At 46.3% G+C, this 16,819-nt stretch overlaps 1 protein-coding gene across 1 annotated transcript in view; it reads right to left on the reverse strand.

Annotated features, from left to right (window-relative positions):
* LOC124292288 (titin-like) overlaps positions 1–16,819 on the reverse strand; it is a 194,577-nt gene that overhangs the window by 8,731 nt on the left and 169,027 nt on the right. The window contains exons 27-28 of the mRNA XM_046729354.1: positions 12,217–12,299; positions 11,205–11,267 (exon numbers count right to left, since the gene is read on the reverse strand). Of these exons, the coding sequence (XP_046585310.1) occupies positions 11,205–11,267; positions 12,217–12,299 (146 nt within the window). The remainder of the gene's footprint in view (positions 1–11,204; positions 11,268–12,216; positions 12,300–16,819) is intronic.

Here is a 16,819-nt window from a genome sequence, read left to right on the forward strand (position 1 = left end):
AGTCAGTCCGTATATCCTGTGCCCATCGCTTCTAAGCGTGTTCATTTGATGTCTGAAGGTGCGGGTCTTGAACAGGGCTTCCTTGAATCAGGCGTGTTTGATGTGTTGTTTCACCATGTACTTCTTGACACCCTTCGCCTTCCGGATCTCGCTATTGTCGGCTTTCAGGATGGAGTACATCTTGGGCCTCAAGCCTATGTACTCTGCTATGGGCGTGCCAGCACACTCGTCCTTCATCTTACCGAGGACCTTTTTGTTAACCGTGCTGTGCATAGCATGGTCCTTTGGGTAGTCACTGGTGTCGTATAAATGGATGTGTTTTGCCATGTCCTCGTACGCGTCCTCGGTTTGAATCTCCATCAGCAGGGAGTCCGTGTCCATGTACAGCACTTCGCACCTGTCGCCGTACTGTTTTTGAACTCGTTGTAGTAAAAGTCGAACATCAGGTGTTTGGATAAATCGAGGATGCTCATCCCCACGTAAACAGGCCGGTTGAATTTGATGTGGCTTTTCTTCATGTGCAGGGCCACCAGGTCGTCGGTGAATATCTTGCTCCGGTTGAATGCCGGGCTGGCTATCAGTTTCCTGAGCTTGTCTTCCTCTTTCGACCGAACCAGCTTCACGGTCACGCGTTTCCTCAGGTTCTCCATTGTCTTACCGAACACCGGTTGTTCATGAGCTTGTAGAGGATTTTCTCGAAGTCACTGGTGGCCAGCTTTCGCAGGTCCGTGTTCATTCTGATGTAGGGCTCCATCCAGGGGCTCTGGTCGAACACGAGCACCCTGTGTATTTTGGTCAGCCTCATACCCAACGACAGGTACAGCTGTAGGTTGGGATAGTGTACGATGTACTTGGTCTTATTCATTAAGTTGGGCACGAGTTTTTCAACGTCTGCCACCCGCCCACCCAGCAAGCTGTTGTGCGATGTGTGCAATGCCTTGGGGTATTCCAAGTCCACTTCGAGGATATAGCCTTTGTTCGAATCCGGCGCAATGCTCATAACATCGATCTCGGGTGATGCCCATTCGAATCCCGCTGTGGGTAGATACTGGCTCACAGCCCAGCCGTACAGGTTGTTGGCATCGAGGTAGAGGATGTGAGTGGTGGGCTTGCTCGAGTCGTAGCCCTTCACGTACTCATTGTTGGCTTTTGCGTAGCGTTTGGCAGCCATGGAGATCCCACCTCGCAAGCCTTTCTCAATGAACAAGTGCATGTCGTAATCGGTGAGCAATTCCAACTTAACTCCGGTTTTCTTCAGCAAGGCATCCCAAGATAGACCTGGGCTGGTGTAGTACCATGCAGGGTCGAGTTGATACTGTTTAAAACACATCCTACTAAACGTCTCGAACACGTCGGCTAGCAGGAGTACGTCTGTTCTCAAGTACAGGTCGTGGTAGTCACCCAGATTCTTACAGCCCAGTTTATTCCATACGTTAATCACGTGCGAGTAATCGTCTTGGGTGATTGTCGAGTCGGTCAGGTTGCTGTAAAATCGGCCGATGGGAGGCAGTCGGGTCTCGGCGAACTTGGCCCAGCCATCCATGTACTCGTAGGGTACACACCCATCCTCATCAGCAGGGGTCGAGTCTCGGCGTTGGTGTATTGATCAGTGATGGGGAAGGTCTCGTTGGACTTGACCAGACTGTCGAGTGACGACAGGGGGAACTGAACCGAGTCGATGAACCTCAGGCCGTTCAGGGAGAAGGAGATGTATCTCTCCATGTTGTTGGGGATGCACGTCAGGTTGCCGTCAACCCTCGCGTAGCCTGCATGATCAAGTAAGAGTCGTACCTTCTCAAGTTGTGGAAGACCACAGGGATGATGATTGACTTGGAGTTGATTCTGAGCTTGAGGTTGCACGTGCTGTGAGCGGCGCCTCTATACTTACCGGTGACATGGCAGTGATCTCTCACCGAATCGCCGCTCAGCGGTTTATCACAGACATGACAGTGAGTGCTGCAGCCGTGAGCTAGCCGGTCGGCTTGAGTCATACGCATGGGAGCGACTGTGTACAGAGCATTCCTGATAGTTTTCTCTTCCTCCTGCAAACACTTTAGAAACTTTTCAGCCGCGTCGGGACCCCTGTATACTACGGGAGCTTTCGTTTCCCCATCACATCGGAAGACCACGTATCATAACCCACATGCCTCGTGCTCCTGTGTTTTGTGTGTGTTGGGGGTCGGGCCGATGTCAACGTTTTTGATCAAGGCTTCGAAGTCTGCGCATAGATGATGTAAGGCATGGGCATCTGATTCTTGTGGTTGGCGATTTTTAGGATATTGTCGCCTTCCTTGGGCATGTGGATTCGTATGGCCGTCTGCCCCACACCTTGGCAATCCTCCCGGTGGGATTCTAATAAATCAGCTTGTGTGAAGCCGTGTAGGCATCGTACGCAAAAGTGTTTTTTCCCAATGTGTTTCGACTGGTCGTGCAACAGCCTGCTGAGTTTTTTGATCCAGGCGTAGTGGTACTTCCCACCTCGCCTGATCATGAATATATTGATCACGCGGCGACCCTCCTGTGGGGGAAACACACACACACACACACACACACACACACACACACACACACACACACACACACACACACACACACACACACACACACACACACACACACACACACACACACACACACACACACACACCCATTGGGCTGACCCTGTGCACGATCGTTGTGTTACCTTCATGCCCAAAGACGTTAATAGCTATATCATTCTGTTTTTCTATTTTAGTGATCTGGGATATGGGGGTGGGTTCATCTATACCATCCCAGTTGAGCCCATCATTTTGGGAATAGCTAGAAGGTCTGTCCGAATGTACGTCGGCCGGAAACAAGGCTGACCTGATAGCTAACCTCATGCAATCGTCTCCTCTATTCTTGATATTGACTTTGGCCTGTTTTTTCTTATAGTAGGGGGGTAAGTCTAGGTACGACCCGCCTCTGAACGGTACGTAGTTAGCTATGTCTAGATAGACCTTATCGATTTTATCCATGACCCACCCGGAACCCATGTGCGTGTAGTGTTCTAGGTATTCTCGTATCTGCTGAAAACTGATATCGATTGACTCGTCTATAGTCTTGGTATGAGTCACGACTTCTTGTTTACCTCGGAAGTAAGGCTGAACGTACTCAATAGCCCCATTCTGCTGTTTATCGAGTGACATTTTCACTGTGATTTGAAACTTTATACTTCCTAAATCGCTTAGTTCCTCATTAACTTTATCAGCGATTAGAGGCTTGATGTCGGCGATGTCTATGTTCTTATCAACATGCATGCGCCAGCCTCTCAGATATGCTATAGCGCGCTCAGTGCGCACGAACTGTAGATCAACAGCTCTATGATGACGCAATAGTTCAACTAGCCCAGGCTTCCTCATACGGGAATAACCTACTAACCCCAGCTCTCGGGCTTCCTGTTTGAGTTGTTGCACAGTGGGGGTCTTTACTACGGGGTCGTGTAATAGTGCGACTAGCCCGGCTTTCCCCAGGCGGGAATAACCCGTCAACCCCAGCTCTTTCGCTCGGAGTTTTAGTTGTATTACCATGGGAGGGGGTTGTATGTTGAGTAATCTCGACAACTCTGGTTTCCTCATTCAGGAGTAACCCACTACACCTCGTTCTCTCGCAATGTGCTTGAGCTCTCGGACAGTAGGCATTGTTAACTCATGTGTTACAATCTCTAATTGGTCGCCAACAAGGGAGGTAACTCCTCCAGCGCCATATTTAGAATAACCGTATCGATTCTGGGTTCAGGATAGCTTTCCCGTTTTATTATTTCCAGAACGTTGGGGATACACGTATATATATTAGCTGATTCAGTCAATACTTGTTCTCTGAAGACATCCAGCTTTGTAGTCACAATCATTTGAAAGTTGATGTGTCCCAATTCATTTATTTCCTCTTCGAGTTTGCTAATGACCAGAGGTCTGATGTTATCAATACTACAATTACCCGGAAACATCAACCAGCTTCTCAGGCCAAAAGCCGGGGGTGGAATTCGTATGAACGCAGGCATTATTATACCTAGGTGTACACAGTTTCTAACTGGGTAAGGGTTAAAAAATTACACCTCCATACTAAGGAGGCGCCTACATTCGTTTATGTAGTCCTTTTTCTTCTCGTAGATAAGCTGGTGCCTGACTACGTTTGCCCCGTTGGCTTTACATAAACAGTAGTGACATTTCACTCCAATACCGCACACGGAACACGTGTAGTTTATGAAACACCTCCTATGAAAACAGCAGTACCCCTCCATCCTACATTTCCTACCGCAGGTCTCGGTCTTCCCCCTAAGTATGTACTGGCATCGGTACGCAGCAGGTCTCATCTTTGGTATACTCATATGGGGACTTAGTCTAATTGCTTTACAACCAACCCAGTCGCTGCTAGACCCAGCGCAATGAAGATCAATTCCCGGTTCTTTTGCCCCTGGGATGGTGTGTGGTACTGAGTGAGTGTGGGCTTATGGAGTGGTTCTAGCTGTTTACCGGTTAGCAGGTATAATTCTCTCGCTGCGTCTTCAACGTTCTCGAATGTTTTAACGGCATGGTTCTCACGCTGGAGTTGTTCGTTAATGTAATTGATCCTCTGTATACGTTTCTTCGCGTACTCAGCTTGCGCGGCTTGCAGTTTCTCTATGGCTATATCGTGTCATTTTCGTTCAGCCTCTACCTCGGCCGCGTTCGACTCCCGTAGTTTCGAGAAGAGGAAATTACTGCCGGAAAATGCCAGGGCGTTTACTAACGCCCCCGCCGACCATCATGGCGATCGTAGCCATCCTATATATAGTTACATTTACTTCAAAATATTTTCCGGTATGATCCCTTGTTTTACGAGGATGTCCTTGGTGGCCATCGCCATACCAAGGTTCATTATGAGCCTGCCCATATCCTGCAGGTTGAACTCTAGCTTGATAGTTGGTTGTTTAAGCACCATTTTGGTCAACCGAGCGTACCCTACGTTGGCGACCACAGTGGCGTGATATGCATCGTTGACGAACGTTTTCCCCTCAGACATTATGTATATGATATAAAAATATATATTTATAACATGATATGTGGGTTGACCTCTAATTGTGGTTGTGGTGCCGGGGGTGGTTGTTTATTATATAACAATAATGAGAGAGCCACGGCAGCAGTTGCGCCTGCAATCCACAGAGTGTAGTTACTCTTATGTTGCTTGGCTAAGCCTCCTTTTCTACCGGCGGCGACTCTCTTAGGGTTCTTCTTCCTGGTGACTGTAGGATTCTCCTCCTGGGGAGGATTCCCTATTGGTGTTTCCTCTATTGGGGTCTCCCCTATTGGGGTCGGAGTCACTTCTTGATCCATCTTGTATACCATTACTATTATTTTTTCCCTCCTTAAATTGGCAATGCTTCGGCTTGTTAATAGCCGCCGTCACCGGGGCTAAAAACATACCGTATTTGTGGTACAGCACGCAGCTGACAGAGCTCAAGGCGTGTTCAATAAACGGGTCTTTCTCAAGGTCCTCCTACAGGTAAAGTCGACGTTCCTGGGGAAGGGAAGGAAGTACGACGCTATACCAGTGTAGATCTGGGTCATAGCCGATCCTATAGTCTTTGTCATCTCGGCCCCGAGTCTAGCCTGTATCTCGCGTACAGCTTATCTATTTCTTCGGCTGACATTTTGTGAATTTTATCGAGAGTGTAGTCCCCAAAGTATTGTTTGGCTTTACCACCAACAGCCAGCGCAACCAGTTTCTCTCGCTTGTCATCACTCTGATCCTGCGACACCAACAGTTGTTCGAGCAGTTCATCACACTCCATCTTATAATGTAACAAGGAAGTTTTAGTTTTAATAATATAATACCCGATGCAGGTGAAACATAGCGAGATGAAGGTTAAGTTGCACACGATTAGCACTTCAAAAAAAGTCATAACTATAACTGCTAAACGCTAAGTTTTACTTAGCATTTGCTAAGCATTGCTAAGCATTTCTAAGCATTTTCTAAGCATTTGCTAAGCATTGCTAAGCTAAAACACCCTATAGGCCACGGGTTGGTCGGTCTTAAGCACGAGCTTAGCATGCTTAGTTTCAGCGAGCTGTTTCTTCACACGTTCTCGTTCTAGTCTGTTCATCACATCGTTCTCTCTCAAGCACTCCTCGAATGAATCCCTGTCCTTGCAGAGGAATAAGGCCACACATCGCGTCTGCTCCCTGAGGTCTTTCAACACTGAGTTGAACTTCTGCGTCAGCACCCAGATGCTGTGCTTTGCGTGCCGGCCGGAGAAGGGGAGGTACGATAGCATGTCTCTCTTTTTTGTTATCTCTCGATTAGCGCTGCAGTCGTCCAGTATGAACAGCGTCGACTCCCCTTTTAATTTTCCGTGATAAGCCTTCAACCAGTCCTGCAGACGTGTTCCCGGGTCGACTCTGTGTACGTCCGGGTCCATCATCACCCAAGGTCTTTCCGTGTATGTTCTATTCATGTGCAGAGTAGGGCACATGATAACGATGTTATCAAACACATCCTGGTAGTACCCCTCCAGCATATCCAGCATGAAAATGGTCTTCCCACAGCCAGTCTGCCCGCACACTATGGCGCAGTGCGGGTCGCGTGGTAGATCAATAGATGGCTTGCCGCCAGGCAAATCAATAGATGGCTCGCACGAATCTCCCATTCTCCATATTAAGTTGCGCGTCCATAATCACGTACAGATATAATTTCAACTTGCCCGCGGGTTGAGCCTTCTTGGTAATCTGGATTGTTATCCCCTCGCTGCCGTTGTCGATGCAGCGACCGCTGCCGTGCAATTGATCATCGTCCGTGGATCGCATGTGCAACCATAGTGCATACTTGGTGGTCAGGTATTTACCGATCTGCACGGAGGATAGGTCCAGGTCCTTGATGACGTGTTGGTGCCGGGCCGGTAGTTTCGTTATCTCGTCCCACTGCTGGCGTGCCCTCAAACCGGTGCTGAACAGCTGGTTGGGCACGCCCTCGATGGTCACTTCCACCTTTTCAATTGCGGGTTGAAAAACTTCTCGCTGTCCCTTCGGAACGGCTCATAATCCTCCACAGGGACGATCAGGATGCCTTTCATCGATCGCGCCGGCACGTTTAGGTTGATGTTCCACAGCGTGTCGCTCTTATCCTGTATGATCGCTCTATGCATCAGTATGCGGTCGTACAGGATGGCCACCTTCCCCGAGTACTGGTTTCAAACCTGCCTGACCAGCTCTGGGCTAGTGACCATGTCGAACTCCAGAGAGATGTTGTCGATGGCGTAACTAGCCTCATCACCGTTCGGCGTACGCACGACTTTGCTGTAGTCGTTAAACGTGAGCTCGTATTCAAGCCTATCACCCAGCGCGGCCTGGTAATTCGCGCGTGGCCCGTGAGCAACTCGAAGTCGAGCGGCACGCAGAACCTGTTCCCGACGCTTGGGTGATGGCCTTTTCACCCTCTGAGATCTTGTCTAGCTGGTCTTGCGTGAAGCCGTACCCCACGCGCAACCAAGTCGATTTGCTGATACCTTGGTACATGTCATTGACGCGTTCTCCCTCGCTTTTCCAGAGGTCCCCGTAGCAGTGAAACACGTCGCTGTCGTCGATGCTCAGCACCTCGTTGCCGCTGATCTTGATGGTGGTTTTCTTGATGATGCCCCGACCTACGTTCCACACGAGCTCGCGTTTGTCGTTGTCGGAGGTCAACCTGAGGTTGAACGTCAGTCGAACCGTGCCTGGTACGATGAGGTCATTCTCACCCAGGTTTGGGAATCTAACCAGCAGCGTTTGGTTCTGGTCTATCTTGCTGGGATTGTTGGTGATGGTCACCGACTGGCGCACGTCTCTGACGCCTAGAGGCTCTCTTGATCTTCGGAAAGGATCTAGTTTCCTACCATACATTGTTATATAGATAAATTATAAAAGTTTAATATAAATAATGGCTGAAGGCGGCCATGAGGACATCTTGATGGACGATTTTGGCGCTGGTGCGCTCGATGATGGGGATTACGATGACACCTCATTCATGGGCGACACCGTTAGCAGTGAACTTTTAAAATCAACCGTCGACGATCATTACAACGCGTGGAAGTCAGATAGAAACTACGTCGATCCATTGGGGCTAGGCTATTCCAAGTTTACCATCGATAAGAAGGGCACACTGCGATTGAAAGCTCATCCGGAGATCGATCTCGTGAATAAGCGCAAGAGAAAACCGCTTGCCTTGTCTACGCTAGTCAGTTGTTATGGGGGGCAACTGATCCGTGATGAACTAGGCTTCATAGATTACGGGGGAGCACGGCCTAAGCTTCCCCCAAGATCTGCAGAACATCAGGGCCGAAACTCAGCGGTAAAGGTGATATGTCTAAAGAAACATCAGACAGTATCGAAAAAATATTGGCCACGTACCATGACAAACCCTTACCGGGTTTCGAATTTCCTGTTCGAGAACTGCGAGGCCTAGACGAAGCCTTGAAACTTGTAAGCGGAGAACTCGTGAACAACATGGGGAAACTGAACGAAATCGATGAGCACATTGCTCGGGAGAAAATAAAACTCACCAAAACGGAAGACGAGTCTCTGAAAACCATCATCGAAAAACGATTGCGCAACTTGCAAGATGAGAGACGGACTCGGTTGGAATCCGCTTCCTCGAACCGGGAACAGCTTCGATCCAAGATCAGCCGCGTGCTGGAAACCATCTATCGAGTCCTGAATGAAGACACCACGTTGGCCAACAGGATCCGAATCCTCTTCCGAGAGCAAGGAATTACTGTCACCAGCATTCTTACTGCATTGGGCTTCATCATATCAACCCTGGTCATGTCGCTGACAGGGGGTAACACCCACACCCCAAGTGGTGGCACACCCACTGGTGACGTCAGACACTGGATAAAAAAACATCTGAAGCCTATACCGAGATCCAATCGCGAAGCCTATACCGAGATCCGATCGGGTCGTTTGTCCCTTCGGGAAGTGAAGAGGAAGTACCACATATCGCAAGCCCGATACACACGAATCCGAGGTGGTATAGACAAGCCCCAGACGACGACAACTCCCTGCGATGTCTGAAAGGACCAATAAAACCTATTCTCGCCCAAGGTCTGGAAGCAGCAACTCGACTTCTCTATCGTCTATCTCTTTCGATATTGGCGAGCGGCAGATTTTGCCGAGCGTGCACAGAAATGGTTCATGCACCAACCATAGGCATTCTATGCCAACGGTGGCCAGAATCGTTTCTCGTATCTTGTAGCCATAGACTGGAATCATTTCCCCAGTCGGGGAATCAAGTAGCAGCAACAGCCGGTTCTTCCCTTCGTATCTTGCTACAGCAAACATTTTGCATGTGTAGACTCCTTCTGGGACGTCCGCGGCTTTTCGGTGTTCGCTGCACGGAGGGGGTGCCACTTCCATATCCTTGGACCCGCCATAGTTGGGCAATAGTGTATGCCTAATATTGCTCCTTCCCTGTGGTACCTCTGCTTTCCCAGACAGCTGCCGGAAGATACAAGACTCTTTCTCCTTGCACGGACAATGGTCCACCAATTTGCTGGCGAGGGGTGCGTACCGTATGCTCCAGAAAGCGCAGGCGTTGTCGTACAGGTTCTCTACATTCGCGAAACAGCTGTCGACCACGATCTCTTCTGGAACCTCGAGTGGGAGTCGCTCCTGGGGTGTGTAGTCAATCGCTTTCTTTTCCCAGAGAACGCATTTCTTGCTGTCGGCACAGTGGTCGATGGCACCACACTTGCACATAGAGTTGTCGGGGCCGAAGAGAGCAGGCAATTCCGATAGAGTGGCGAGGCAGTCGGTGCATCGGTTGTGTCTGTCCTTGGGCCTCGGATAGCAGTCGTTGGCGAGAATGATTCGGAGTTTGCCCGCCGAGGGTCGAAATTGGTGGGGTGGGTAGATGAAGACGAAATTGACTATTTTGCCGGCTTCTACTAGTGGGCGAAAACACAGCAAACAGAGTTCGAGAAACTGGTGGGGTATCTGGTAGTGCTCGTAGAAGGTGTGTCCCCGATTGCTCCAGGATTTGTTTCTCTCGGCCGAAAAGCAACATGGGGCGACACTTCTTCAGCAGACCCTCGAAGACTTCGGCCATGTCGTCGTCTGGGGCTTGTCTATACCACCTCGGATTCGCGTGTATTGGGCTTGCGATATGTGGTACTTCCTCTTCGCTTCCCGAAGGGACAAACGACCCGATCGGATCTCGGTATAGGCTTCGCTCGAGAACTTGGTTCCTGGCATGTTTCTATATCCATGCACCCATATAGCTCTAATTGGGAGTGCACTGCGTTGGGAGCCGCCGAAAGTGGTCTTGTCGAAGTTTTTGGCCCCTGTCACAATGAGGTCGTGCGATATCGTTCATGCTTATGAAGTCTGGTCACGATTCATCACTGAAAAGTACTGTAACCTTGTTCTTGGTAAGGCCACTGGCGTCTCGCCGGTTATTTCAGAGTGTGGTGGCAGTCACGAAGTGGTGACCGCCCAGCTGACACCAAAGGTGTTTACAACACGATGTTGAATTGACCTAGTTTCAAGCAGCATATGCAGGTGCTTAATTCTTTGGTTGTCAAACGAAGTGCAATCAGTTAATAGTTGCAACCCACAGTGGCAAATGTTGTGACAGGTAGACAGTGAGTATTGAAAGGTCAAACAAGCTGGATACTAATTTAAAAAAATGACAATCAAAAGAAACTATACCAAGGCAATTTACCAACGAAATGACACAAATTAAATAGCTAAATTTAAACTAAATCAATCCAAAAGAAATCGTCCAAACACAACAATGCTCTATGCAGAAAGTGATACACGTCCATGTCACATGTAAAACAGATGTCGCTTTCGATGCCGCAGCCACACGTCAAGAAATATAAATGGTAGGGAAGGCCTGTGTAATACCAAACCAATACAGAACTACCACGAGCCACCCATACAGAGCCACCCATGCACTAGAACTTTTGAACTTTTGAGCTACATTCAGGCCCTCCAAGAGGAATGACGGAGTATGCCAGGTGACATTTTCTGTGAGCCGCTAAACATTTCTTTTGACCGTCAGATAAGATGATTGTATTCTACAGAAAACTGTCCACTGCTTGATTGGATCTTCAAATTCTGACGGGATGGAGGTGTTATCCATACAAGTGTATATTTCCTTAATTGCCTCACGCAGGTATGAATGGGCAGAAATGAAATGCAAAGATTTTGAATATTTCACAAAGTTCTACTCACAGTGATGGGGCTCTTCTTCATCGCATGTGTCTGAGTTGGATATTGAAATCTTCCGTTCTGAAACTGAACAAGATGTAATTGCAACGCATGCTGTCTTAAGTGATGTCAGGAAGCTGCAGTATTAGTAGACTGGGATTACGTGTGGAATGAGTGAGGTAAAATTTTAAGTATTTCAGCTATATCGTCACTAAAACAAGTTTTAATTTCACAATAAGTAAAGGTAAATTATAAAAACCTGACAGCGAAGGAGAAAAAATTAACTAGAATAGCACAGTTATAATTTTAAAACTACAGCTGAAGGTAGATCACCATACCAGGGACCATGGGCACTTACAGTACATTTGCTTCCTTCATGGATCCTAGCTGGATTTACTCTATCCCTTCAGCTATTAGCAATGTTAGACAATCTAGCCATAAATTTAAACGACATATATACTGCGCTTAAAAAGTTAGTAAGTTTAAATTCAAATTATTAAATCATAGTAAGTTTAAATTCAAATTATTAAATGATAATTAACATTATAAAAAAGATCCTTAACTGTTTTGACATGTAAATATATATCCCTTCTGATGGAAAAATCAATACAGTCAAGCAGGACATGCTTGACCGTGATACGTGTAGAATGAAAACATTCTTACAATGAAACATTTCAGAGGAGTGAGTGAGCGAGTTTAGTTTTACTCCGCACTCAGCAATATTCCAGCTATATGGCGGCGGGAGTGAGTGAGTATGGTTTTACGCCGCTTGTAGCAATATTCCAGCAATATCACGACGGGGAAAACCAGAATCGGGCTTCACACATTGTACCCATGTGAGGAATAGAACCCGGGTCTTCGGCGTGACGAGCGAACGCTTTAACTCCACCGCCCCCATTTAAGAGGAGGTTTCAGCACCACATCAAGCTGGTGGTCAAACAGATACCACCTGCCAAGTAACAAACATTACTCAGAATACAAGTTCAAGGAACAGTGGTCGGGGCCCTTGAAGCTTTGATCTGCTATTCCCACTTACCCGTGGCTTCTAGTTGTTCTGGAGGATGTCTTGTTGGTGACGTAGATAAAGGTGGCATCGATGAAGTAGGGGTTTCCGTATGACTGGAACAGTAACAAAACAGAATCAACTGAGATTATAATGTGTGGTGTATATTTTTAAACGTGAAACACGTGGAAACCCACTCGGCATGCACATTTTCATAAGAGCTAAAAAGAAAACGTTGCGCGAGAGATTGCGTTTGCTTGGCACTGACCGAATCTACGACTGTAACACCATACATATATGTATAGAAATGAAAACAAACGTATCGCAACACCCATCACTTTCAACCCACATAAGAGTCATTTACATTCATATCATAATTATGTTTGTTTTATGAGCATTGACGTTTTGGGTGCTGCTTGAATTGATTTTAGATATGCACGTGCTGCATGGACACGTGTACCCGTCATTAAGCAAAATTCAATTTTCCGTAAACTGTTCCTAAAGTTAAATAACTTGACAAATCAGATTGATTTCGTTGTTGATGTTGATAAGCAAATGTGGGGTCTCCTTAAGTGACAAGGTGGCTCGTGAAATGCCGGAATGCCGTTGAGGGTCACTGGCAAAGGAGACGTTGGTTGTCATTCACTATAAACCGATTGGCCATAAAAAAACCACAACAAAAAATGTCGTTTAGGAGCGTCGGCGTTAAAGTCGACCGTGAGCGACAGTTCCTAGGGAGGGTACAGCCCTTCTCAGAGAGGTAGAGGGAGAGAGACGTATGTAGGGTGGGTGTGTGAGCGTGCACGGCGACGTCGTGATTATTCCCAGAGCAGAAGCAGCTTGCTTAGCTTGGTGTGAAGTTCTATGTCAGTGGAATTCGAGGTCGAGGGGAAGGTCGATTTCTTTTGTTCATGACTGATGGACGAGCTTTCATCGTTTGCCGTGCTCATTCACAGTGCGTGTGTGGAAGGGGGAGGGCTTTCAATTGCAATTGACTGGAAACCTGACCTTGTAACTGGCGATCAGTAAAAAATGTATTGAAAGAAAGCGTACATCGCTGATATCCAGTGTATGAAATAAGCCCAAACCCCAGCCAGACATCTGGGCTGGTAACTTCAGAATGTTACCTTATTTCATACACTGTGATATCCCAGACAGGGTTTTTGTACCACAACTAGATGACCCTCCTCTCAATACCTGACCAGTGTTCATGGACGACAGTGCTAGGCCATACCGTACGCGTGCCGTGAATGATTTCTTACGTCAATAGGCGGTATCAACTCCACCTCTGTCCAGGAATCCAGATCTCAAATAGGATATTATGGGTTTCTCCTCCCCATGTTAACGTGTATGGTTGAAACGAGCGACATATTCAAGTTTTATACACTTGAACGGCCAGGTAGAGATACTGCTATATAAGTGGGTAGCATGTTCCACGTTCCATGAGCAAAACAATTCCTTATATATATATATATGTTTGTGTGCACATGTTTGTCCTTCAGAATTGGCGCAAGAGCTTTGTCAGTTATCGATCTAGTTATTATATTCAAATTTCCATATGATGAGTAAGGCAACATTCGTTCTTAAGCATCCGAAAAGCAATAACACTATGACACGAAATAATGCCGTGATTCGCGAAATTATATGGTGTGAAAAATGATGACATTTACGATGTACTCAGTCTTCAGAGGCCATTTTCAGTACTTCCATTGCCTAAGATGATAGTGGAGGATATAAAGGAACTGAAATTCCCCGCAGAATTCCAAACTGTGAAGTATAATTGAATTTATTCGAAAGGTTGAAGAGGACGTACATACACTCTTCAAACAAGAAACGTATAAGCCATTTTTTGTAGAATATATTGCGTTAGTTTAAGAGCAATTTTTATGTAATCTTAATGGTAAAAAGGTGAAAAATCACCCGTCTATAGGAAAGGATTTCAACACAACAGCATAATTTATTAGCCTGTTTCTTTTTAGTTGAGTCAACAAGATAGCGTGAAAGTCATTTCTTTATATGGCCACCAATTGCAGCAATTACTGTTCGGCACCGTCTTGGCACAGACTGGATAAGTCGATGAAGTCTCTATAGTGGAATTCTTCCCTACTCTTCCTACAATACGATGACCAGTTGTCGATCGAGTTCATCCCATAGGTGTTGTATCGGGTTTAGATCTGGTGATCCGAAAGGCCATGGCAAGACATTGACCTTAGAATCGGCAAGGTAGCGGACCGTGACGCGTGCTGTATGTGAAGTAGAGTTCTCATGCTGGAACCACTCCCTCTGTCGGTCAATAATCAGAAGCATGTGACGTGCAATGACTGCGTTGATGTACCGAGTTGCTGTCAATTTCCCCTGAACCATCACTAGCTCAGATCTTTGTGTGCTGGATATCGCATCCCACACCATCGAATCTGTCGACCTGACAATGCAAAGCCTTTCCGACGGTAAACACACTGTCTTCCATCCCGCCGGTGAAGAAGAAATTGTGATTCATCACTGAACCAGACTCGCCCCCAGTTTCAGTTCCGGACTCTATGACACCAATGCAAGCGAGAGCACTGATGGAAGTCTCTCAAGACAGTGGGGACAACTGGCCTTCTCGGTCAAATCCCCACTTCACGCAATCGATTCCTGACAGTTTGGTGGGAAATCCTTCTCAAACCAGGGATACGTTGTGCAAGTAAGCAGCCCGGATGTAGCGGTCCTAGGCTTGGGTGGTTGATCTTGGGCGGAATTGGTCTGCAGGAAACGATCCTAAAGGAGAGATATGGTGCTCGGATGAACGTTGAAATGTCGGGCAACTGCAGACTCTGACTCCCCGGCTGCAAGGCGGCTTATGGCGATGTTTCGATTGGCGACACTCGTGGCATGATGATTTCCTCTTTTCCAGGCAAATACGAATGACACGATTAAACACAACGTTTGTCTTTTTATAGTGATCGATACCGCATGCTTTTCCGCTTACTTACACATGCATTTTGCTTTGTATGTCTTCTTGGTGACGTTTTGGCGAATATTTCTTCAAACACTCCTTAAACAAGGGAAAACAGATGCCGCGTTTCGCGCGGAAGCTCTTTACAGTCACACAAATATTACGTTTGGGTAAGAATTAGTATATTTGTATTCTTTAGCCGCAGCTACATGTGTCCTATATTCTCAAAATCACCCACGCCTTTCTATTTTGGAGGAGTGTATATGCCCCTCTGGCATCCAGAGGTAATATCTACCTACTACACGCTACAGAGTATATCAGTTACTGTCCATCGACAATCATTCTTGCTTGCTTGCTCAAAACTATTATATATATTATAAATATTAAGTGACACAGTTTGTGTCTGTGTTTCAGCATAAAACTGATATTCATCTATTAAGTACGTATAACAGTTGATATCTTGATTTAGTTTCTATACACATGTAATATCTTGACTTTTGGTGGCATTAACAGATATCATGTATACATTAATCTGAAAGTAGGTATCTTCCGATACTTGACATTTCAAGGGATGGTAAAAATATTTCCTGAGAACTTGGCCTCAACAACTATACTCTGAATAAATGCCTATGGAAGAACATGAATGTGTGTAAAACTTACGCCGAAATGTATCCTATAGTTTGTCGAAAATACTCTGTGGGTCCATATGTTTGTCAATCTCATTGATTTTGCTTATAATACATTAGTGTATTATCTCTACAGCGCCTGGAGCCTCTACTATTGGCTTGATGGGCACTGGCAGACGTGCCCAGTTGTTAATACGTTCAGTGTTTCACAGTCTGTTACTAGTAGACTATGTAATGGGTGCCACCAAACACAAAGTCAACGACTGATCCATGGATCAGGAAGCAGGTTTTTCGAAATAGACAGGAAACAGCAAATACAAACTTCTGCAAACTCTCATCATATTATTGTAGTACGATTCAAACGAGACATCGCCTACAGTCAGTTCATCTATATTCTGGAAAAAACATGCACCGTAATGGTCGGTAAACTGGCAACAAACGTCAGTGGTGTGGACTGCTGTTCCTTCAGAAACATCGCGCCATTGTCACCTCCAGCAGCTTCAGATCCAGAGAGCGCCCTTTCCAGCAATGAGCATGTCTAACCTGACAGTGACACGCCAACCAAACTTTTGAAAAAATAATCATCCTCATTATTATGGTCGGACAAGGTCGATCTCACAAGGATTTGGGTTTGTCTGTCTGTTAAATACTATTATACAAAGAGAGGAAAACTAAAATCATGTTATTGCAGTACATTGCCATTCTTCCAGGAAGTACAGTATGCTTATTTTCTGTTGTCTTTGCATATAATTGTCACAGCTATTTTACTTTTTTTTGGACTCTCTTTACGAGGATAGTCAGGAGTGGGTATACTTCCCCACTGAATTATCATATTTACTTGAACTGGGTGGATGTTTCTGCTGGTGGACTTAACTCCCCCAGGTTTCACTTTATGTTCAGAAGCATTTTATCCGTGTCAACTATACAGATTGGTCCGAGACAATAAAACTGACTTCCACTTTGTTGTTAAACAGACCTGTTGCTACACATGTATATATACGTCTGCACTTCAACAGTCGTAATTCAAAATTGCAAAATGTATTTTCTAGTACATTGATTATTTAATTTCATAATC

This window comes from Haliotis rubra, unplaced genomic scaffold (assembly GCF_003918875.1).
Source record: "Haliotis rubra isolate DU_JTF1 unplaced genomic scaffold, ASM391887v1 Scf511, whole genome shotgun sequence".
NCBI lineage: Eukaryota > Metazoa > Mollusca > Gastropoda > Lepetellida > Haliotidae > Haliotis > Haliotis rubra.